General features: G+C 34.7%; 1 protein-coding gene across 2 annotated transcripts in view; it reads right to left on the bottom strand.

Annotated features, from left to right (window-relative positions):
- Positions 1–24,418, bottom strand: part of IMMP2L (inner mitochondrial membrane peptidase subunit 2) — an 883,542-nt gene that overhangs the window by 101,113 nt on the left and 758,011 nt on the right. Inside the window, exon 7 of one of the 2 annotated variants that reach the window (XM_081285018.1) lies at positions 22,716–22,771. The exons of the other annotated variant lie outside the window; for it this stretch is intronic. Coding sequence (XP_081141144.1) covers positions 22,721–22,771 — 51 coding nt within the window. The 3' untranslated portion in view covers positions 22,716–22,720. Of the gene's footprint in view, positions 1–22,715; positions 22,772–24,418 lie in introns of those variants that run through there. 2 annotated transcript variants of the gene reach the window in all.

Here is a 24,418-nt window from a genome sequence, read left to right as displayed (position 1 = left end):
AACTATTAACTATACTACAGTTAGTGATTGATACCTATCCTGACATATATACATTCACCATATTGATCCTCTGGACTCTATTCTACCTTTTTCTGAGGTTGAAAACCCCCTGAAAATGACCAGTAAATAAATGACATCCCACCATTTAGGCATGCTGGCACATGCCTAAAACCCAATGACTCAGGAGGCTGAAGCAGGAGGACCACAAGTTTAAAGCCAGCCTCAGCAACTTAGCAAGCCCTAAGCAACTCGGCGACTCTGTCACTAAATAAAATACAAAAAAAGGGCTGAGGATGTGACTCAGTGGTTGAGCACCCCTGGGTTCAATCCCTGGTACCAAAAGAAAAAAATAAGTAAGTAAATAAGTAAATAAATAAAATTCCTTTCATTATTTGACAGATCGATAGACAGAAGATCAAAATGGCACCTTTTATTTCTAAATAAAGCTGATCAAAAAATGATACTTATGGGAAGACAAGAGTGAGCCACCTAATACCCTGCAGAGTCCCTAAATTAGAAAGTTGCCAGTCACTCTCTCAGAGGAGAATTTGGCTGAAAAGCTCTCTGCATAGAGAAGCAGAATGCATCTTATAGACTTAAGTCATAGGAGGATCTGGGCATAGTCATTTCTTCTCTTATAGTCAGCCATCAGAGAAATCACTCCTCCTTCCCTGAAAGGAGCAAACAATGAGGTGGAGAGACATGGATGGCTTCCTCACCTGCTTGTCCCTCCAGGAGAGTGGAGTAGAAACTACCTCCTTTTATGAAAACACGAAATAGGAAAAAGTGTTCCCCCTTTTTACCCTTCAAAATTGGACAAGGGAACAGATTTTCATTTTCAATCATAGAAATGGAGCTGTACCAATAATCTTTGTATACTTATTTTTTCACCATTTCTCATACACGTAAATGAGGTAGCTTGTGGCCATTGACCATGGAAAGAGGCAGAGAGTTTTGAAAATTTTCACCTCTATCTTTAACTTACAGAATTTATCAAATAGTCTAACTTTTCAGAATCTAATTTTCTTAACTTAAAAAGGATTATTTCCTACAGTTTTTTTTTTTAGAATTCAATGGGAAATAAAATTAAAATTTGTATTAAATCAAATCCTGTAACTTTATTCTAGTTTACACATAACAAAAAGACACTTATATCTTAAAAAATTTAAGTAGATTTGATTTTTTAAAGCCAGATGGTTCACAACTAATTGAACACAAAGTATATAGATCCCCGTCTCTCACTTACATATGGCCTTTAATACTATGGACATCCCACACTGGAATGGCACATTTATTACAACTGATAAATTGTAGTGTGCCAATCTCCCAAAGTCCATAGTTTATATTGGTATTCATTCATGTTGTTCTACATTCTAGGGGTTTTGACAAAGGTACTGTGACTTCTAGATGCCTTTATAATATTTTGTAGAACAGTTTTATTTCCTTAGGATCCTCTATACTCATGCCTTTATATCTCTCCTGATTCCTTAATCCCTGGAATATTATCCATCCCTAAAAAGAATGTGCTGCCACTTACAACAATATAGATAAATTTGGAGGACATTATGCCAAATGAAGGAAGCCATACACTCAAAGAAAAATAGTGTATGATCTCCCTTATTAGTGGAATATAAGGGAGTTGAATACATAGATGTAGAGAATAGGTGACAACCAGGGGATATGGGGAAATATTGGTAGAAGGGTACAAAAGTTTCATTTATGCGTGTAAGTCCAGAGATCTAATAAATAGCATGATGACTATGGAGTGGATACCAGGTGCTTTTACTACACATGAAATATAACGATGTGAGAAGATATATATTAATTAACTTGCAAGTAGCAATCATTTCACTATGGATAAGCATATCTAAACATTATGTAGTATATATTAAATATATAAAATTTTATTAATATTTTAAGGGAAGGTACACAAATAGAAAATGACTATATGAAAAGATGCCTAGCATTGCATGTCATCAAAGGACTGCTAATTGAAACACCTATGAAATACTGACACATCTATTAAAACGGGAAAAATTCCAAACTATTGACACATCCAAATGCTGAAAAGGATGTGGAGCAGTGGAAAGTCTTATCAATTACTGAAGGGAAACCAAAATGTTTCTGCCACTTTGGGAGACAGTTTGGTGGCATCTTTCAAAGCCAAATACACTCTTGCTATATTATCTAACAATTGGTCTCCTTAGTAACTATCCATGAATTGAAAACTTATGTGCACACAAAACATGCACATAGACACATTTAACAGATATATTCAAAACTGACAAAATAAGGAAGCACCCAGGATTTCCTTTAGTAGGTGAATAGATTAATAAACCATAGTACAACATAATGGAATATTAGCAGTAAGAACAAATGAGTTATCATGTCATAAAAAGACACAGAGGAACCTTAAACGCATATTACTAAGTAACTAATCTTAGTCCAAAGGCTATATATGGTATGATTCTACCTATAACATTCTGGAAAGGGGAAAACTCTCTAGAGAGGAAAAAAAGAACATATATGGTCATGTTTTTAGTGTTGATAAAAGATTCCTTTAAAAATATACATCTTCCATTGTTCTCTATTATTTTATTATCAGGTATTTCCATCTGATTCTATTACCAGATAGTCTGAGTTTGGAAGTAGGACATTTAGGACATTAAGTTTTACTTTTAAAAAAATGACAAAATTAGGGGATAGGAAAGGTAGCAGAATACAACAGTTACTAATAGGGCATTATGTAAAATTGTGGATGTGTAACCGACGTGATTCTGCAATCTGCATTTGGGGTAAAATTGGGAGTTCATAACCCACTTCAATCTAATGTATGAAATATGATATGTAATGTTGTGAACAACCAATAAAAAAAAGAAAAAATGACAAAATACTACCATATTTCCTAGTGATTCTACTGTGATACAATACAGCTGCCATTGCCACCTTGAGAGAGAGTCATTTCCAGGTTTTTTGTAGGGAATGTAGAAAGCATAAGACTGGTTTGATCATGAGATAATATGTATGGTTCTGTAGAATCATATTAAGAGTTAAAAGGAACTTTATTAGAGCTCCAACCTCATACTAAAACATATATGTACATGCATGTGTACTCACACACACACACACAGGGAAATCAAAATAAAGAAAAGTTGAAAGATGTGCCCATAGTCAGCTGCATAGTAAATTAGTAATAGGGACTTATAGAGTCTTCTGAGTTCCGGCTCAGGACTCTTTCCCCTGGTTTAGACACATGGAGGAAAACAGAGATGGGGAGATGCAGTGGAGATCATGGGCAGACAGAGCGATTTAAGACACCAGGTGCTTGTAAAGCAGAAATAATGAGAAAAAAGATGAATACTGAAAGTGACTGGAACATTCTGAAGATAAATGCTGCCAACTTTTTGATGGACTTCAAATGAAATATGTTTCATATTATGGTTGAATTTCTGAGTTTGCTGTTTGAACCCAGTTTTGTTTTTTCTCCTGATCTCAAAAACAAACCAGAAAAGTTTCCCTGGCTGTTGACTCAGCATGAGTCATATGATTCCAGATTCTCCAACTTAGCAATGATTAAAAATCTAAGGCAAACATACTATTTTTAAAAATCAGTATCATATCATGGTTTAAATATGAGATACTGAGCAAGTGGGCCAGAAACAGGCAGGGGATTTTCTTTCCTATATCAGTAATGATGAACATTGTCATAAAATTCACATTGCATTTTCTCTGGAGGGCAAGACAGTGTGCTGACACTGCTTTTTACTTAACAGCTCTGACAACCAACTCAAGCATAAGCATAGCAGCCATAGAGAAACATCTGCTGAACCAGAAATATGGAGACACATGAAATCTGTGACCAAAGGACAAGATGGCACTGGATATGAGATCATTCTGCAATTCACATTCATATCTGCTTTTTAATTCCATAGTTGGTATCCTGTGCTCTGAAACAAGGTATCAAGATTTTGGTCATATATTTGAGAATTCAATGGGAATCAATTGAAAATTAGGAAGGAGCAATTAAACCCCAGGCTCTAGGATACAAAGTAGGGAAAAGCACCTTTCTGACCCTTAAGAGAGCAATAGAGGAAGGAATGCTTAGCTCTGGAGAGGTGGATGGACTGAGGACTCACCCAATGCCCCCGTGCATACCAAGCTACAAAGAGATAATGTATCCAAGGTAGAAGCAGAAATAGAACCTGCCTCTGACTCTTGTCCCAATGTTCTTTTCAGCACACCAGTTCAAAATGAGAATATGCTCTTTTACCATCTTCTCTTCAGTTTTCAAAATTTTTACTTCTGACTTTTAGAAGGAAGTTTCCTAGTCAAAACTTTTAAACTGGATTCTACTGGACCAAGTTTTCATTCTATGATAAATTAAAACACAACCTCGAGCACATTATATCACAGACTACATTAAAAAAGAAGAGGAAAGAGTTTAAGCTAGATAACAAAGAACAGGAACAGATTCTGCATACTAACAGGAGTCATGGTGTCACAGCCCACAACTCCAGGTAGCTCCAAAGGAAGCCCTGCAAGATCACAAGAGAAAGATGGGCTTTCTTATTTAAACACCTGGTAAATTAACTAAACATGTCTACAGGGTGTTAAGAAAAAAATTCCACATTTACAATGCATACATAGTATAGCTAAGTGCTTTTTCTCACATTAGTCAGCCTTCCACTGCATACTGGGAACTCAGCAAGTAATGAGTTAATTCATTATAAATTTCTAGTTTGCAAAGGGAAAATAAAAAGACAGCAAAATGAATCAGAACATACCCCTCCCCAAAAGAGTTCATGTCACTTTCATTTTCCTCATTCCCTATGAGTAAACAATTCCTGTATAAGTATTAAAATGCAGGGAATCTAGAGAGATTTGCTCCTCAATTTAAAAGGTAAAGAATGAGGTTATCTTTCGTAATCTTTTTGTTCAGGGAATAACTATTCTGTGTTTGCTTCTATCTCAGTACATACAAAAAAAAAATTGGTATGACACTTAAATTACATTACCTTTTTATTACCTTATTTGAACAAACTGAAAAGAGTGAGAAAAAAAATCCTGAATAGATCATCTCACCAAATCTGATTCTCAACAAAATCACACAGTAGGCCTGATATGAAATACTAGGGAGATATTGAGTGGGAAAAATGTTGGTTAAGAAATTGCTCTTATTTAATGACAAAGCATTAATGAAAAAAGTGTTTTAATTTTTAGATTAAATGAAGCATGCTTTTAACACCATCTTCTCTTCCCCTTGCTGTAATTAACCCCTTCAGACAGATAAAATTCATCTTATTTTGAAACTATCTAATAAATGAAGCCTGAAAGATAATTAACTAAGAGAAAACTGAACTATATAGCATATTTCTGCAAGCTTACACTTCTGTGAGCACACTTGGGCTAGTGTGAGAATATCTACTGTTCTTGGTGCCTCACCACACAATGGGTACTGATGATCTCCATGATGATCACTGGTCCCTCCTGTGGGAAGACACTGCCAGATACTGTGGGAAAGTCAGGCTGTTGGCAAAATGATCCCTGTCCTCATAGAAGTTGAAATCTACTAAACGAAGTAAAATACATGAATGACTGAAATCATAACAGTATAAAACAAATGTCATATGAGGGCTAAGTGCCAAATCCTTTAAAATTGGTCATTTGTTTTGAAATGAATCTTTACATTTGCCTAAGAAAAAAATAAGTTATAAAAATATAAAGAATTATCATACCAGAGAATGACAGAAATGTACACAATAGCTATTAACATGAAAGAAATGGAGACATGTGAGGAGAGATATGTATTGTACAATACATCAGTCACAGGAGTCCTTTAGAAATCACAGAGCTTTGTGTCTAGATTTTACTAATCAAAATATAAAATAGTGTGGACTTTATCAATCTTTTTTTTTTTTTAAAGAATAGACTCATTGACAACAATTTCATAAATATTCTAAAGAAAATTCCTAAATTTCTAAACTTAAAATATTTAAAATCTGTTCACTTCGGCAAAATATCCCTCCACAAAATAAAGTAACAGGTCACTATGAATGAAAGTCACATTTAAAATTGCTTCATTTTAACACTGTTGCAAAAAAGATTTAAAAATTTACACATTTGATTTTCCCCCTCTTGTTACAGTAAATTAATATTCGGTTTTTATTTCAACTATTAGATATATTCAAAAATATATCATTGAGCTGCTTGTAAACCTATCAACTCAGTCAGTAGTAAATGCCCTACTGGGAAAAGCAGCTCCTCTGAACTTTGTGACTCTAATCACAGCAGGACAAAATTAAGAGGAAAAACTCAATAGACATTTTAAAGTTTAGTTGCTGTATTTAACTAATTAAGACAGGTAGTATTGATCTTATTTTGAAATATTCAAATAATTGATGCCTGAATAATAATAGAGAAAAGAGGCAGCCAGATAACACATTTCTACTGAACACACTATGTTTGGCATTAGGGGGATACAAAGAAGACTCCTCAAAGGTAGAGAATGCACCTCATTCCACAATTCCATCTGCAGCAGCCCAGTACACACCCTGCTTCTCAGGAGGTGGTCACTTAATATTGTTAAGAAATGAACTAAATGGATGCATAAACAAGTGAATTAACAACAAAATTCTGTAACTTACACTCATTCTATTTCTTAAAAAAGAAAAGGAAAACAAACATGCCAATTTGTAATAGGAGAGCTAGGATTAATGCCAAAAAAAGAGAAGAGGAACCAAATAGAATGGAAAGAGAAAAAATATTAAGAGTTGAGGAAAGATGGTAACTTCAGTTGAACATCCTATTTATTTATGAACTTCCTAGCAGTTGGGGTGGGGGAAAGGGAAGCAATTAATTTTTCAGTTCTTTTTGTTTAAAGGGAAATGTGTCTTCAGAGAAAGACACAATATTTTCTTCAAACTATATCATAAGAGAAAATTTTCACCAAGAAACTAACATGTGAGGAAAACTCTGGGTAACTTAATGGACAATGGGATCAATAGGCCCTTACAGATGTAGAAAGGCTTGTAATGTGGTCCTTGGTTTTACTTTTGATAAAAAAAAACTAAAGAATGGTAATAAACTGTAACTCAAATAAGGCATTTTTATTGGCAGTTAAGCTTGTTGTGTTCTGAGGATTTACTGAATCATAAATAAAGTTTGGAAAAAATGCACAGAGAAAAGTGGTGAATACTGTCAGTCGAAAAATATCAGTTGTCTCCTGTTGATATTAATGGAAGGAGCTGGATAGTGCTCAAGATTGAAGTTTTCACAAGGAATGCTCAGAGGATAGATTCCTGCACTCTTAACTGGATACCATACATACAACTAGAAGTATGAGTTAGAAAATAAAAACTGAATTTGAGGATATTAAAAGGAGAAACTCTTTTACTAAACCAAGTGAAAGTAACTTTCAGGCAACTCAAGAAAAATTCTACGAATAACTTGTTTTCTTTATGAAACTCAAGCCAGAAAATATTTTTAAGACTAATTTATTGAGCATATTGTAAAACTGATTTAGATGGTAAAGTCATTTTTAAAGGAAAAAGAATATTATATTTTTTATTTTTATGTCATTAAACTTGTTTTTAGAAGCATGCCATTTCAAGGATAAACTATTGCCTCTTTTGTACTAAATACATAATTGCTCAAATACTTCACAGTAAAGGAAAATATACTAGAGTCAGATTTACTTAAGAAACTAGAATATATAATTTCTGAAAAAAAGGCCAAAGGAAGCAATTTATGTTTACTACCAGTCATTTTATTTCTCTAAAGACAGAAAATGTTCAGTATTAGCATCTCCAAAGTCAAGATACTGTACATTAAGAAGGTGGGTGATAAACTGGAATTTTAACTTCTTTTCTGAGTTACTAAGCTTCAGTTTACCCCAAACTCTCTAATATAACCTGTTCAGTAGTGATGTAGGTCAGCTTTAACTCCATAGCAAATCATCCTGTGATAATGAGGGTAGATTTGGAAATTCATTTCCATAAGTGTTCCCTGAAGTTGTGCTATAAATTTTAACACAAAATTGACCTTAAAGATTTGCTAAAATATTAAATGCATGTTTAAAATATTTATTAATCTTTTCTTCATTATTTCAAAGTCATGTCTGTTCAGAGAATCTGAGAACTTAAAAGAGAAAATCGATTGCTTCTTTTAACCATCTTTATTATCTTATTATTTATAAATTTCTAGTTTGATGTGGCTGGACATCCTACAAAGATCCAACTGACAGAGAAGATTTTCAGGAAATGTGAGGCTATAACAAGCAGAAAGTGTGAGGAAAGAGAAACAACTGGAGTATTAGAAGCTGTTTATGAATGAATACAACATTTCATAGAGCAAATAATCAAACGTCCCACCCACCCACAGCTGAATGGCATATTTGTCTGATCTAATGATGTATATCTCTTGTGTAAACTAATTTTTAGAGTTTTCCATGGCTCATGGGGAATTTTTGAAGGACAAAAATGAGAGATGAAAATAAAATTAGAAAATATGCAGATACATAATAAGTAATAAAAAGATCAAACCAGCAAGAATTTATAAAGTACCTCTTGTATATGCATATTTGCCAACTCTTTCAGAAGTTATTAAAAGAAGGAACCATGCTTTCTTCCCAGAAAGTTGGCATGCTGGTTTGAAAGAAAATATGTTTATGCAATTAAATCATTTTTTCCTCATAACAAATTTTCCCTAAGATAATGCTTTTAAAAACCTGTCATAGTATTTTTACTCACTGCAGCAAAGGATATTTGCTCATTTTCTTGAAAACAATGACAGATGAGCATTGCTTGACTCTACCCGTGTTGCTATTTAAAGTTCACATATCTAGGTATTTAATAGCCAGTCACCTCTGCTTTGCAGGTGCAGTTCTAAGGGCAGAATGCCAATGATATGGGAGGAAGAAGGACTCCCAAGATGAGCCTGTTCTGCTATACAGTTTTAGACAGTTACCTCATAAATGGGGGTATTGGCCATAATAAGTACTTTCTTCAGGAAAGTAGATCAATTTTTTTTAAACGTGCAAAACCCTAATCAAATTAAACAAAGCACATGAATTATAGCTCTAGTTTAGTGGATTAAAGTCTTTTTTTTTTTTTAATGGTACTGGAGCCCAGAGGCACTCAACCACTAAGCCATATCCCCAGGCCTTTTTATAATTTATTTTGAGACGGTCTTGTTAAGTTCTTTAGGGCTTCGCTAAGTTGCTGAGGCAGACCTTGAACATGCCATCCTCCTGCCTCAGCCTCCTGAGTCACTGGGATTATAGGCATGTTCCACTGCACTCAGCTAGTAGATTAATTTGATAGATGGATGGTAAAACACTGTGGTCTGTGATTCCTTTTAGCTGATGACTGCTACACATATATAAAAATGATGTTATGTGAGCATGTTTTCACCAGCTTTCTAGATCTGGCTAGAAAGCCAAAGCCACTCATTGTCTGACACAGGGCCTGCATGTGTTATCTGCTATTTACTGAGCTGCTGTAGCTGCCCCTTTAGGGGCATATTGCTGTTTGAATCTAATACTTTGCTCAAATTGAGCCTTCCCATCTACTACTTGTCTGAACTTTATTTGGATTGCTCAGATTAGAAATGACTGTATGCTCTCTTGACCTCTGCCTCAAAACTGAAATTTCCACATATATGACTGACTTTTTCTTTTTCTTTTCTTTTTGTCATTATTCTTATGAGGACTGACATTCTGAACAATAAAGATTACCAAAAAGCATAAACAGTGATGCCCTTATCATATCCTAGAGGGTGGGAAAGAGAAGAATTGTCATTCCTCTTTATTTATGCTCCTTATAATTCTAGTTACATTAGAAGTTGGATAGATATATAGAACATGAAAACAACTCACTCTTCAATCATTTCAGTTGTGAGTCCTCTGTAGATCATGCCGAGTAATGCCAAAAAAAAGGTCCCAGTGCAAACCTAAGTGGAGAACACTGAGGTCTTGTTCATAGACACTGGTAAGGGACAGATTTGTCAAGGCCTGGACTGAATGACATGACTTTCTGAGTAGAATTATTGCTTTGTCTGTTTCTGATGCTGATGAGGCTGAGAGAATAAAAGGCAACTAACCTACTGTTTTAGGCGTAAATATCCACTGAGCAGCCAAGATCACCAAACACTACATGTGTCTCCACCTAATAGAGAGGACCTTGAGCATGCACCTACAGCTCTACAACACTTATTCCCACCCACCCACCAACGATCCTGCTGCTGATGACGAAGCTTAGGGCATCGTTCATGGTATGCAAAGGCTCTGACACTTGAGTAATTATAAAAAATAATTAGTCAGGGAAGGTGGTAGAGTGGCTCTTTGTTCAAGCCACCACATTTATTTACATGAATAGGTTACATTAGGTCTTTAGTACCATAACCACATTATTGTTTAAAGTATCAGTAAGGTTACATATTTTGCAGTTACATTTCATAGTTACAATATGCAATGTTAAGAGCTTTGTGCAGTTCTCAAGAAAGTCCACTGTCTAAAGTTACTGTTAGGCGGGCAGCTCCAGGAGCACCAGAGCTTGGTGAAACATTGTAGTTATCTAGCAAACAAGTTCTTCTATTCCCAGGAGCTATGAGCCTGCAATCAAGGTTGAGGCTTGATGAGGCTCTAACACAGAGGCATCTCAGGGCATTGCCATACCAGCTAGACAGTGCACATATATATATATTAGCTATATTATTAGATCCTAGGAGAAATTACAGTGCATTCTAAGGATGGGAAACAAGGTATCTGTTACCCCCTGGGAGTTTTCTCACCAGGGGAATGCTTCCCTGTACATTTCCATGGTCAGAATCCCTACAAGTGATACCCCACATACTATAATATATACTCTTTGCTACCTTAGGAGTGAACTAGAATAGAAGCAAGTATGAATTAAATACAAGTCATTTATCTTGTCTGTCTTTGAATCTAGATAAGCCTTATTGGTCTAGTCTAACAAAAGTAGAAACTGTGACACAAATAACATTATAAGAAGATAAAGTTAGTAAATATTGCCTTCTGAATTTTCATGAAATTGGAAGTTTTGAGGTTAACTTGATGGTATGGATTAACCTTTAATTTTTTTCTTTAAATTTTGGAGATGGCTTTATGTGTGTGTTAGTATATGTAACACCATATACTTTCTTAATGCAGTTTTCCAATATTGTTAATATTTTGTGGTTTTCTTCAAATTAATGTTCTATATCATTATTTTATTATTTTATCATTTTACTTATAAATATACTATAAAATACTTAGATTAGGATGAATTCATTTTCTTGGGATACTATAAGCATTCAATTTTGAGAAATACATAATAAAGATGTACGATATGACCTTCTATTCGGAATATTTATTATTAGCATGTTCTTTATTATAAGCCCTAAAACCATTAAATATAATAGGTTTCTTTATTTATCAAGTATTTATGGAACATCTGGTCTCTTCAAAGCATACCACTCAGAACCATGAGACTATAACAAAGTTAAATAACAAAGTCCTGTGCCCAAGAGACTTGTAAGGAGAATGAAGCAAGAAGGCAGGTATAAAAGATTGGTGGAGAAATTACAAGGCAATATGAGCATATTACTTAGCTCCTATGCAATGGTCTGGTGCTCAATTCTGGGCCAGTTGTTTGTTCAACTGGTCTTTGCCCTCAAGCAGTTCACAGTCTATAAGACTAGAGACAAGTACACAACCATTTTCAATACCATATTATGTATAATGGAAAAATGCATAAGAAATATAGATTATAAATACAATTACTAGAAAGAATATCAACTGACTCTGTAGTGGTTTTTCAGGGAAGGCTTCCTAAATTAGATTAGTTTGGATCTCAGCCTTGAGGGATAAAAAGGATTAGGACAGAAAAAAAGGGCCTGCAGAGAAGTGGGGACAAGCCATGCACAGGAGCTCATATTTGTAATCCCAACGATTTGGGAGGCTGAGGCAGGAGAATTAAAAGTTCAAGGTCAACCTCAGTAACTTAGCAAGACGTCTCAAAATAAAATTTAAAAAATAAATAAATAAAAAGAAGAACCGGGGACAAAATGGACAAAGTCCCTGTGACTGTGTGGGTAATGTTTGATATTCAGATGCACAGAAGGCAGATGAGTAGTAAATAGCTACGAGGCATGAGCTTCAGAGCTTAGGGATGACCAACAGATTGAATTTCAATTGATATCAGAATGTGAACTCAATTTCATAAGCAAAAGAGATACAGTAGAGGTAGAATCACTACTGTTGCAGTTTGAATCTCTAGAAAGGCAAATTTTAAAGCAGAATTTAGTATTTAGAATGCTTATCAGAGACTGCTCTTGTGATAAACACATGTACAGGGAGGGGAGAAAGCAGAACAAAGCAGAGAAAAGGGTCAGCTGATTCCAAAGGGAGCTCTGGAGCAGGAAAGACAGAAAGTGTCTTGTGTCCAGTATTCACAGCTCTACTGTGCTCAGTCACTGGATGTGAACAGCTTCAGAAATGGGTGTGACTTAGGACGAGGCAGGTAGTCTGTAGTCAAAGCATTTCCTGATAAGGCTGCCAGACTGTCCTTTTGTAGCAACACCAGCAGCTAGCAGGTCATTTCTTGGAGGAACAGCTGGGGAGTCATTGTTACCCATCTCATTAAATAAAGTAATGCAGTCATTTTCAAAGTATGGTTCTGGAACAGCAGTATCACATCAACTTGGGGCTTGTTAAATATGCAAATTCTGTCCTCTCCCAAGACCTAGAGAGTCACACACTGGGGTAGAGCCATCCAGAAATCTGTCTACCTACCCTTCCAGACAATTACAAAACAAGCAGACGTTTAAGAACAACTCATACGTAGGTATTTGGACTGTGAGAATGAGTTCACGATCAGTGAACAAACTAAGGAAGTGCACAGAGACTCCATTTGCAAAGCTTTACAACTAATTCCTTAGTTATGTTGCTTTGAACATACATGTCAACTGTCTTAAAATTAATGAAATAGGAGATGACCTCCCTGTTTTGTCTTCCTTAAGTGAGTATGTCAACAGACTTGGGATCTTCAAATACCCAGGATTTGGATGGCAAACACCCCCTTTATGCTCATGCTATTGTAGATTATATATATATTTACTGCTAGAACTTTCTTTCATACCAATTACCATTTTTAGATGAAAAGGCATTCTAGGTGTCATTTGTAAAAGAACCTTCCAAACACTGTTATTTCTATGGCAAAAGTTCATATCATGATTAAATTTTTTGGTCCCAGGTTGCTCTGTGCCCCACAAACAAAATGTTACTACATTGAGTATTTGATTTCTAAAAAAGGAATGGCTTACCTATCAGTCAGGGATTAACTGAAATCCATTTAGAAGCCAGGGCATTCTAGAATTCTGTTTTCTAATAAACACTGAGTCCTATGGCACCCTACTAGTTGTCCTCTCAGTCTACCTGGTAGCTCAGCTAGGGACCACACTGCCCCGTCTTCCTTGCAGCATGTCGTACCCATATTGCTTTGGGTCAAAAGGATGTGAGTAAAGTGAAATGTGCAATGTCTGGTTATCTTCAACTTAAAGACAAACACCTTTCCCTGGACTGCCTCTCATACTCACAAACACCAGGTGCTAGAATGTCAATGTGTCAACAATTCAGTTTCACCCATGAATATGAGGATTATTTAGAAGATAGAAGAACAACATGCAATGAACCTTGGTCTCTGAGTGACCCAATGTTTCAGAGCTATCCTGCCAGGCCAGGCCAGGACAGAATGCTACATAGGAGAAAAACAATCCTATTGCATTTCAGCTGCTTAACATTCAAGTTAACTTAAACATTTACAAGCTTTACACAGTAAGCTGTGTACAAGAAAGGACCTGAAATCAAATGAGAAAATAAAATCACTGGGTACTCTTCATGTTCCTGAACCACTGGGAAAGAAATTGACTTTAATTATAAATATTATTGTGGATGTCACAGTGAAGTATTTCCTATTCTTGAACAAAGTGCAAAGAAGTCACATAAGTTTTAAAAGATAAATGAGTGAGCTCAAAGTCCTATTAAATAAATAAATAGCAAAGTCACCAGGAAGTGTTCCATCTACCAATGGTACACTATAATTTAATTAGCATTCAGTAGAAAATTTAAATTTATAAGACCAAAGACCAAGCCTTGTCAGAATGCTAAAGGTCACTACTAGAAGGTAAGCTCCACGAGGTCAATGAATGATATATTTATTGCTAAGTTCACAGAACCTATGAGAAAAATTTGTGGCACATAAGTAGGCACTGAATAAAACTGTACAACGAGTGAATGTGATGTCTTTCAGGGTCCACCACCTATGAACAATCACAACACACATGAAAAGGTATTATGAAAAGATTTACTCTATCCTGGGGCTGTGATGTAGCTCAGCACTCGCTTAGCACACACAAGGCCCTGGGTTTGTTTCTCAGCATCACACATGTTCAAAAAAGGATGAACACCAAATATATTAAACCTTTTCCTCAAAATAACCCACAGTTTAAGTCTTTTTTAATTACATAAAGAAAAATTCCATGATCCTAGAACTAATAAAACTTTTGTTACTATACTTATTGATTAAATTCAAGATTTATGAATAATTATGTCAAAGAAAGAATATGAAATCCCAGAACTAATTACTAGGAAAAATGTAAAAAAAACATAAACTTGTATTTTATTGAGTTTTAATATAACAATGTCATATCACTGGTCTTATCATACTAGCTTGTCTTACACGTGGATTTTACTCTAGATATATTTTTGGTGTATTTTGAAACTTTTCTTAAATCTATCAGTTAATGAAATGGTATAATGCTAACCCAGAGTAACTCTATACCAGATAAAAAGATCAAAAGGACCTTTATATTTGGCATAATATTGTCAGTGATTAGTCAGCTCCTCTAGGTAGATCAACCCTTGGTAAAATAGGCAAAGCACTGATTCAATAAATCAATAAGTAGACTAGTTATCTTTGTTCCACACTAAGGCCAAATGCTGCATCCTTAATTAGGAATGCTTCCTACTGATCACAGAGGACACCTGGTGAGTGATAAGATAGATAAACTCATAAAATTACTTGAAAACAGTGCAAAGCCTATCATATGTGTTTAAGGCAATAATTGCAAATGTCAGTGGAAGTTCAAGAGAGAGAGTTCATGTTCTGACTCTGAAGTTCTTTTCTGCATCATTCTAAGTTATTCATTTGAGACTTCAATATTCCATTATTTTCCTTTTATTTATCTCAAGGAAACATTAACAGATTAACATGTCAAAATAGATTAAAATAGAGTAAGGACTATGGAAGGAAGATATGGTATGGTTCCAATACAGCATTAAACTGATTACTTGAAAGAATTTAGCCATAGTTTCAAAAGTATTCTATGTTTTATTCCCAGGATTATATAATCCTTTTCATTCTATGTTAAACATGAGGAATTTTTAACAAACTTTTTAAAAAAACATAACTAAGGAATGGTTGGCCTCGAAAAACACCCAATTAAAGGGAAACTGCACACTAAAATAGCAATTAAGATAATGAAATATTTCTGGGCTCAGATCTAAGACTGCCAAATTTCTAGTTAACTTCCCAATATAGAAATATGATCCAATTCAAATGCTTTTTTTACCCCCCTCTGAAATTTTCCAGCATGTTCAGAGAATGGTGATGTAAAAGATGAGAAGATCTTAATCATGCTGGAAAGTACAAAGGAAAATACAAAGTAAAAGAATTTGAGACAAAGTTGAATATTTTCTTAGGTTGTAGGGCTCTCATAATTAAGCGGTCAGACTTCATCTCAGCATTGCTCCTTGGTCACTGTTTTGGGAGGACTGCTCTGGTTCTTAAGTTTTTAAATCCTGATAGGGGGCAGATTGAAACCTGATATGTTCTAGATTTCTATGTTCCTTGTAGACACTTTGGTTTCCTCTCTCTAGGAAAGTTTATTTGTTGAGCTGGTTCTTCTGGTAATCAAGGAGTTCCATCATGTTCTCAAGTTGACATGGTTAGCTTCATTTTGTCAAATATGATATCCATGTCCCTATTCTTAATCCAGGAGAACTTTTCTCTGGCCATGAAAAAATACTCAATTTGAGTACTGGCCTGAAATTTCTAACATGTTTTTTTGAAAACCATTGTTGTTTTTATTTGTGTCCAACATAAATAAAATAAAAACAAAATTAGGTCAAATATTCTCAACTCTTCTTAACAATTTCCCTTGTTAGTGAGTGGCATCTTTCTCCTAGCCATTGAGATATACAGTCGAATTTTTGCCAAATATTTTATAATTTGAAATAAAAGCAACCATTGTCTTCCAAACAATAGTTCAGAAAAATAATTTAAATTTTTGTACATGTATAGACATATACATATGTCATAATATATTTAAAAAAATATTACAACTTTTAGTATAATAACTTTAAATTTATCCTTTTAAAACAACCTCATCAATGCTATGGTTATTTAAGGTATCATTCTACCTAGAAACAGCCACTTTTCAGTTCTGTGGCTGAAAAGTCTGTCATCCTCACAAAGCCAAACCGCAGCTAAACCGCTGAATTCTGGACCTTTCCCCAAACCAGATATAAGTCAGAAGAAATCAGTGTAACTTCTGCCCCAGTTGGTGATAGGCTGTAGCTTAATATCTGTGTGTTTTCATTACCATGGGCACTAGAGCTCAAAGGGCCTGGAGTTTTGCTTAAGAAAAAGTTACAAATGAGTCTCCTGAAAGATTTTCAAAAGGTTTTTAATTTTACATTTAAAAGAATTGCCAAAGTAAAGACAGTGATCTGTAAAATAATGTATTTTCACTTTTAATAGTTACATTTCAATACATGTTCCCCACTTGGTGTCTGCTTAAAATATATATTTGGATAAAGACTAAAACTATTTCAAGGGATGGGAAGGACTATAAAATTCAATTTATATGCATTCTATTGAGAATAATTCAGTGTGTGTGTGTGTGTGTGTGTGTGTGTGTGTGATGTGTGCATGTGTGCGCCCTAGTCCACACCTAAGAATTTGGCTTGGTGACAGAGGGTTACGTAAACCAGAACATCCACCATGGGCTAATGATCTCAGCACATCTGCTATTATCCAACACTGCAAATCTTTAGTCTGCAATTATAATAGAGGGAGGGAATCAAGAGTTTCTTGATTTTAGGCAGCCCTTTATGAATGAACAGAGTCACTAAAAGGCTAATTGTCTCTTCTGAGCTATTAATTGACTTAGCTCCAGGAGTACTGTATAAAACATATGGTGCAAGATCCAAGCAACTGTCCAGGGCTGTGCACAGGGGGCATTTGGCTTCTTTTTGAAAAGAAGAACTGAAGGTAATCCCTTTGCAGCTGCAGTGCAGATGGTTTTCCTTTACACCATTTCACTGAATACTAAACAGAAACTGGAAAAAGTTTGAAAACATGATAAACAAACAGCTGAGTGTTAGCTTAAATGCTCTCTGCATCTATCAGAGAGAAGTATTCAGAATCTCTGGATGTTTACCAGATAGTTAAAAGAAACACAGAAACATGAAAACTGAATGAAATGATTCTGGAATTGTACCTAAATATGGTTCTGTGTGGTTTCCTTCAAAGCGCCAATATAATTAAATCTCTCTGAAACTTCAATTATGGGTGTCATGATTCATAATCCTCATCTAAAGTTTAGGTTTCTCTGAAAATACATGGAGATGTGCATAGCTGAGACCACCTTCCCCCAAAAGAATTACTTGGAAATCACTGTTAACCTTCATTATTCTTCTTCAGTGTGGCAACTTAACACATTGAAATCCTTTCCAAATCAAAATGCACAGTGAAGCTCAATTACCATTTCAACTTCACATCATTTATTCTGTCCTATCAGAAGAAAAATATAAGGCTGGTTGGGAAGTCAGAAAAAAGCAAAGTCATATCAATGAGTGGTTTCTGACCTGTTAATCTCTAGCATGTAAAAATAGTATGTTTAGTTAGCTAAAGAATATAAAGATATTAATTCCAAAAACAAATTAGGTTTCCTGAATGTGGGTTCAGTACTCTTATAGATATTGGGATTATAGAAATAACAAAATACCTGTTCTGCATATAAACATGTCTCTACACATGAACTACTTCATATATAGCTAAAAGAAGAGCAAAAATATTAGCATATTATTGACTCTAATTATGGATAAAATTAAGAATAGCAGTATGGCTTGTCCTTATGGGGAATTCATCTTAAATTTTCTCTGTCAGATGCCATATTGGATTTTCCTAAACACTTATAGTCAAAAGTTATTTAAAGGGCTAGGTTATATACCTTATTACTAACAAACCAGCCCAGCCAAAATATAATTTACATGAAATAGGTTATACCTTATTACTAACAAACAAGCCCAAAGTATAATTTACATGAAATAGGTTATAAATTAGGTGAGTATAAATAATATCTTTCTATAGTCTCAAGTCTCTTAGAAAGTCAAAGTGTTAGAACTGAAGATGTTCAAAATCTGAAGTAAACAATTACTGTATTTCCGTAAAAGGACAATTATATTCTTCATCATTTGGATATTAAACAGCAGAACAATTCATCAGGCAAAATATGTGTTCTGAAGTCCAAAATAGCCAACTCTTCCTCTTTTCTATTGCTCACCCCTTCCCACATTCTTGAGTTCCATAAGATTTTCGTGCACTTTGGAAAACAGCAGTAGCTTTGCATTATGAAAAAATTTAAAGGCCAATCACACCAATGCCAGCTCTAAGAGGCTGGTTGCTGGTGTGAAGTTTTCTTGCCTAAACATCTGCCATCTGGAGCATGCGTGCATGTGTGCGTGTGTGCTCACTGCCCTGCCTTGCCAGCTCCTAGCCCGTTCCTAGCTCTCAGCTGAAAATGTATTTCTTATCCCTAATTTAGTCTGGTTTATTTTTCTTAATCTCATTTTCCTCATTCGCTTGTCTTTCACTTAACTTAGTAAAACATTATACTGGCTGCATTTAGCTCACTTACCAATCATTGTTCAACTAAAAAGAATTATAACAAAATTCACATTTGACTTCTGATATAATTTCTGGTCCAAAGAGTAAAAAGTCCACCAACATTAGAAATTCTTCAGTGAGAAAAGTTCTGCTATAATACACCAAGGAAATAATTGGCTGAAATTTCATAGCTTATTTTTCTAATGGAGTCTGCCCCCACTCCAAAGTCTTAACATGCAAAGGACCCTTTTATGAATATGTCAGCTATCACATGGCTTAACAAGAGAGCTGAACTGTTGACATGGGAATGAATGCTTAAGCTGTTTGTCAGAACTCTGGCCATGATAAAGGCTGTAAGTGCCTCACACATCTTCAGGATGTTACTGCTTCTCAGTCCAGAGCCCAAAGTGTGGGGAGAAAAAGTCCATAGCCTTATTAGATCTGAAAGTCAGTTGGTCATCATGAGAGACAGCTAAATTTATCATATGAGTCTCAAATATGTGATTTTCTTAAACATAATGTAATGAAATCTCTGACACTTCAATTAAGGACACCATGACTCATTGTCATCAAAAATTTAGGCTCCCCTGAAAATGTGCTTAGACAGGTAAAGCTGAGACCATTTCACTGCTACTAAGCTGCCTATATATAAAACACCATGTATCTTCCCAGTGGGGCCAGAGGGACTAATGGAATTTGTGACTGAAAGACTCCCCAGATACTGGATTCTGATACCAAATCTCATATACTTGGAAATTTTTATACTCATTTCCCAGGTAATTATTGGGTAATGAGACTAATAAAATTTATTGGTACTTTGTTGATTTGATAGTAATCAACTATCTTAACCAAAGTAACAAACTTTATTACTTTATATCAATTTTCTCTATTTTAATAACACTGTAAAATACTATAATTTTCTCCTAGAATCCAAAAGCACCATAAGGTTCAATAAACAAAACTGTTTCGCTTTGCCAATTCCAAAATGACCTTAATGACTGACTAATAAAGAAGATGTTATAGAAAATCCTAAAAGTCAAATCTACAAGACATTAATGACAGCATTAGTCTGGTAAGAAATATGATAAAGGGTAATATATTCATAAACAAACATAAGGGGTAGCAGTTTATTATAAATAGCAAATTGGGCTTATTCATCAAAGAATCTGTATAGGTAAAGGGTAAGCATACAAACAACATTCCCTTTTATGTTTTATTTTATCCTTGTAATTTTGACATAAGTCTTAGTTCAAATCATAGCAATTTAGTTAAAATTGAAAGTGTGCATTTTTTGTTTCTTGTATTTTTAAACTTTATTATACATAAATTTAATTTTTAGGTTTTACTATGTGTAACATTTTAAATTACCAGAATAGTATACAACCATTTTAAATGACTGAAGAAATGTAGGAGAATATTAACTGGGGACATCTGCTATCTTCAGTGCCTTGTACCTTTTATCCCTTCTGGACACAGCATCCTGATTTTCCTTCAGGCAGCTATACTTGCTTACCTAGTTTGGGTGGGAGTCCCATGTGGTTTGAGTAGAGTTGACTATTCACCCTGGCCTTAGGATGGCCTAACTAACATGACTAACCCTCTGGCCATAGTAATTGGCTCAGGGAAAAGTAGACAACCTAAACTATTCAGAGATATTTGTTTAAAACTTTGCTATTACTTTTACCTTCTATTCTCATTTTCCAGAGATAGTCTGAAGATGCTACCACTATATATAACCTTCCAGACTTATTTCTCTGCCATATATATTTGTTGGCAAATTAAATGTGTACACATATACATATATGTATACATATATGAATGTATGGATATATATATAGATAGAAAACTAGATAGATAGATAAATTTGTGTATTTACATAAAAATTTCTAAACAGAGTGGTATACTTTATGTAACTGTTCTGTGCAATGTAATTTCCATATGTTCATATGTTAACCATATTCACTAGCATGTCTATCAATTCCTTGGATTAGGAAACATACCTACCCAATATCCCCATAGACACACACACACACATACACACACACATACACACACTATACCAAGTAACAACTGAAAATTGTCTCCCTCATACTTCTTAAAAATTTAACCATGTCACGATTTGCTTAATTTGTTAACTATATTTTAAGTACCTAAGGGGCAGGGAATATGTCTGTTCTATTCTGTAGAATATGCATAAGCACTAATGCTGCATGCATGGTTGAGCAAATAATTTTGTTGAAACAATCTGTGAGTGATGATGGGAGATAGGAAAAGGAAAGAGGAGGAGAAAGGGGGAAGAAATGAAGGGAATTGTGAAGGAGAAAGAGTCTAGTAAAGAAAAACAAAGGAAAAGCACATTTTAAAGTCATGTACCCAAATCTGCAATTGTATAAACTTATTTTTTGCAAAGTTGCTAAGAATAGGACATGGTTTGAAAGGAATGAGATTACAAAGATGTCATTCTTGTTTTCTTCTCTTCTTAAAATTATATAGATTATACTCACAAACACATGTATCCTTTCTTTAAAAAATGCAAGTTAACAAATGCCAAGACCATTTTTATCAAAATATACATACGCTCACATAGCTTGGCATTTTCAAGTAGTATTGCATTTTTCTTATGCCAGCTAGTTTGCTTAGTAGACACCCCTCGAAGACCATAAGCAGCATGGAACTGAATAGGAATTATGAGTAATAAGTCTGCAGTTAAATGTTTTCCTCTATAACTAATATCTGTTATATCTTCAAGAATAACCCTCTGGCCATGTAAAGAAAGTTATCATAAACTTAAAGAACATAGAGTCAAAAAAGGTACATGAAGTGTTTTTTTTTTTTAATTTTCTAAATCATCTTATTTTTGTACTTTATTCAGTAATTAATTTCTTTTTAAAGTGAAACTCCCTCTTATTGAATTCATTTGAGCAAAATAGCAGGATAACTTTTAGTTGGGGCCCTTCCAGTAGGAGAATAATTTATCATTTTACAGCATTACACCAGTTCTGTACTGAATATGAAAATTCATAATTGTCTGTATATTTTGGATTATTAAAAAATATCAGGTTAAAACACTTTTATCAAAGTGGACCTAATGTGGAAATGTTAGAAGAATGCATTACTGTAGTTAATTGTAGACCTGGAATAAAAAGCTAAAGATTTTAGTTTTGTGTAGAATCATCAGAAATTTTAAGTACTCCAGAATTTCTTCATTTCCTATAGATTCTTCCCTAGGCTAAACCTACTACCTAATTTCTAAAGTACATTTTTTGTCTGAGATTAAAATAAATAAATAGAGCACTTTAAAATTACACCAGAAGGAAAGAGACTCATGGTCTCTTGTTTGCAAGAGACTCATGGTGCAGGCAAGGACAGCCACAGGCTGAAAGTGAAAGGATAGAAAATTGATATACCAGGGCTGGGATGTGGCTCAAGTGGTAGCACGCTTGCTTGGCATGCGTGTGGCGCTGGGTTCGATCCTCAGCACCACATACAAAGATGTTATGTCTGCTGAAAACTAAAAAATAAATATTAAAAAAATAAAATTGATATACCATGCAAATTGAGCCCAGAAACAAGCAGGATTAGCCACTTTCATACCAGGCAAAGCAGACTGTAAGTCAAAATTAGTCAGAAAAACAGAACAGTCCACCAAGAAGTTATATAATGATAGTAAATATTTATGCCCTAACTATTGGTGCATCAAATTACATAAAATAGATACTACATGAAATAAAAATTAAGATAAACTCCAGTAAAATGATTTTAACACACCTCTCTCACCAATAGGTAGGTCTTCCAGACATAAACTCAGTGAAGACTCTTTGGATCTAAAAAATATTATAAATGAAATGAACCAATAGATATCTATAGAATATTTCATCCAAAAATAGCTCTTGAAATCTTCTCCAAAATAGAGCATATTTTAGGCCATAAAGCAACTCTAAGCAAAAACAAACAGACAAAAAAATGATATAATACTTTAAATCTTATGCTGCAAATAACATATAGCTGGGTCATTTTTTAAAATCCATTCTGCCTGCCTATATCCTTTAATTAGAGAGTTAAGACCACTTAAAATCAATGTTTCAAAAGAGAGATGTTTATTAATTCCTGCATTTGTGATTTTTTTCTAATGTTTAATGTGTTCCTCTTTCTCATTTGTTTAGTTACTCATCAAGTGAGATTTGTTCACTTGTGAGCTCTAGGGTTTGTTTATTTAAGTATTTTCTGTAATGCTCATTTAGTCATCATGAATTCTTTTAGTTTCTGCTTATCTTGAAACATTTTTTTTTCATTATGAATTCTGAAGAATAGCTTTGCTATAGCAATCTTCCTTGATAGTTATTTCCTTTATTGGCTTGGAACATCATTTCAAGTCCTCCTGGATTTTAGGGTTTGCACTGAAAAATGAGGAGTAGTTTATTGATTTGCCTCTAAATGTGACCTAATGCTTTTTTCTTGAGGCTTTTAAATTTCTATCATTTAATTATAATGTGTCACAGAAAGAGTTATTTTGATATTGTTTATTTGGGGTTCTGAATGTTTCCTGTATTTGAATAGAACAAGGAAATTTGGTTGATAGGGTACTAAAGAAGAGAAACAAAATAAAGAAATAAGCAAAAAGTAAATTAAATAAAGAATAAATATGAAAAACCCTCACCTTCAAAGGAAAATACCTATCATAAAAAATGCTAAAAATGAGAAATAAGAAGTGTGTGTGTGTGTGTGTGTGTGTGTGTGTGTGTGTGTGTGTGTCTATGAACTAATCAATAGAGTGAGAACATTGGGGAGGAAAAAAAAGGTGTGGGGAATAAGGTTCTCAATAAAAAATGAGAGAACTGTCTCCAATGAGGTGGTAAAAACAGCCAAAGCCAAATAGGATGGGTGGTCACTGCCTATGCTAGACTGTACATCTTTTCATTTGTTCTTGGGATGTATACTGACATAAGAGAACAAGGGCTGGAGGTTGTTAACTTCCTCCTCTTCTTGTGTTACTTACTGAGCTGCCAGATGAAGTGATCTAAAACTGAAGCTGGTTGAAACAGCTCTCAGTTTACCTTCTAAGAATACCAGTATAAGGTAGGATAAAATTGGAAATACTATTCATTGGACTTTTGTTTTGATAGCCTAAATGGGTGTACTCCCAGGCTGGGACTGCTGCAGAGTTCTATAAGAGGAGTTATGAAGGCTGGGGCTAAGGTTTAAATCAGGTTTTGCGGGTATTGAAGGGTGGTATCTGCTCTGGAAAGATTATATCCACATAAACCCTAGAGTGGAGCAGATGCCTATATCTGCTGGGAATCTGAATTTCAGGAGCCTCCCAAGAATTCTACCCATATAGCAGGTAAGACAACTCACCATACAGTCTGATACCCATGAATATGGCCTTCCCAGGCTTAGTGTATTCACATCTATCTGCCTCTTCAGTTTTCTGGACACTCTTCAGCTGGTCATAGGAGCCACCAGACTCAAAG

Source organism: Spermophilus citellus, assembly GCF_964194105.1.
Source record: "Spermophilus citellus genome assembly, chromosome: 3".
In the NCBI taxonomy this organism is placed as follows: domain Eukaryota; kingdom Metazoa; phylum Chordata; class Mammalia; order Rodentia; family Sciuridae; genus Spermophilus; species Spermophilus citellus.
The sequence above is the reverse complement of the archived record's forward strand: the minus strand, read 5'-3'. Positions and strand labels throughout refer to the sequence as shown.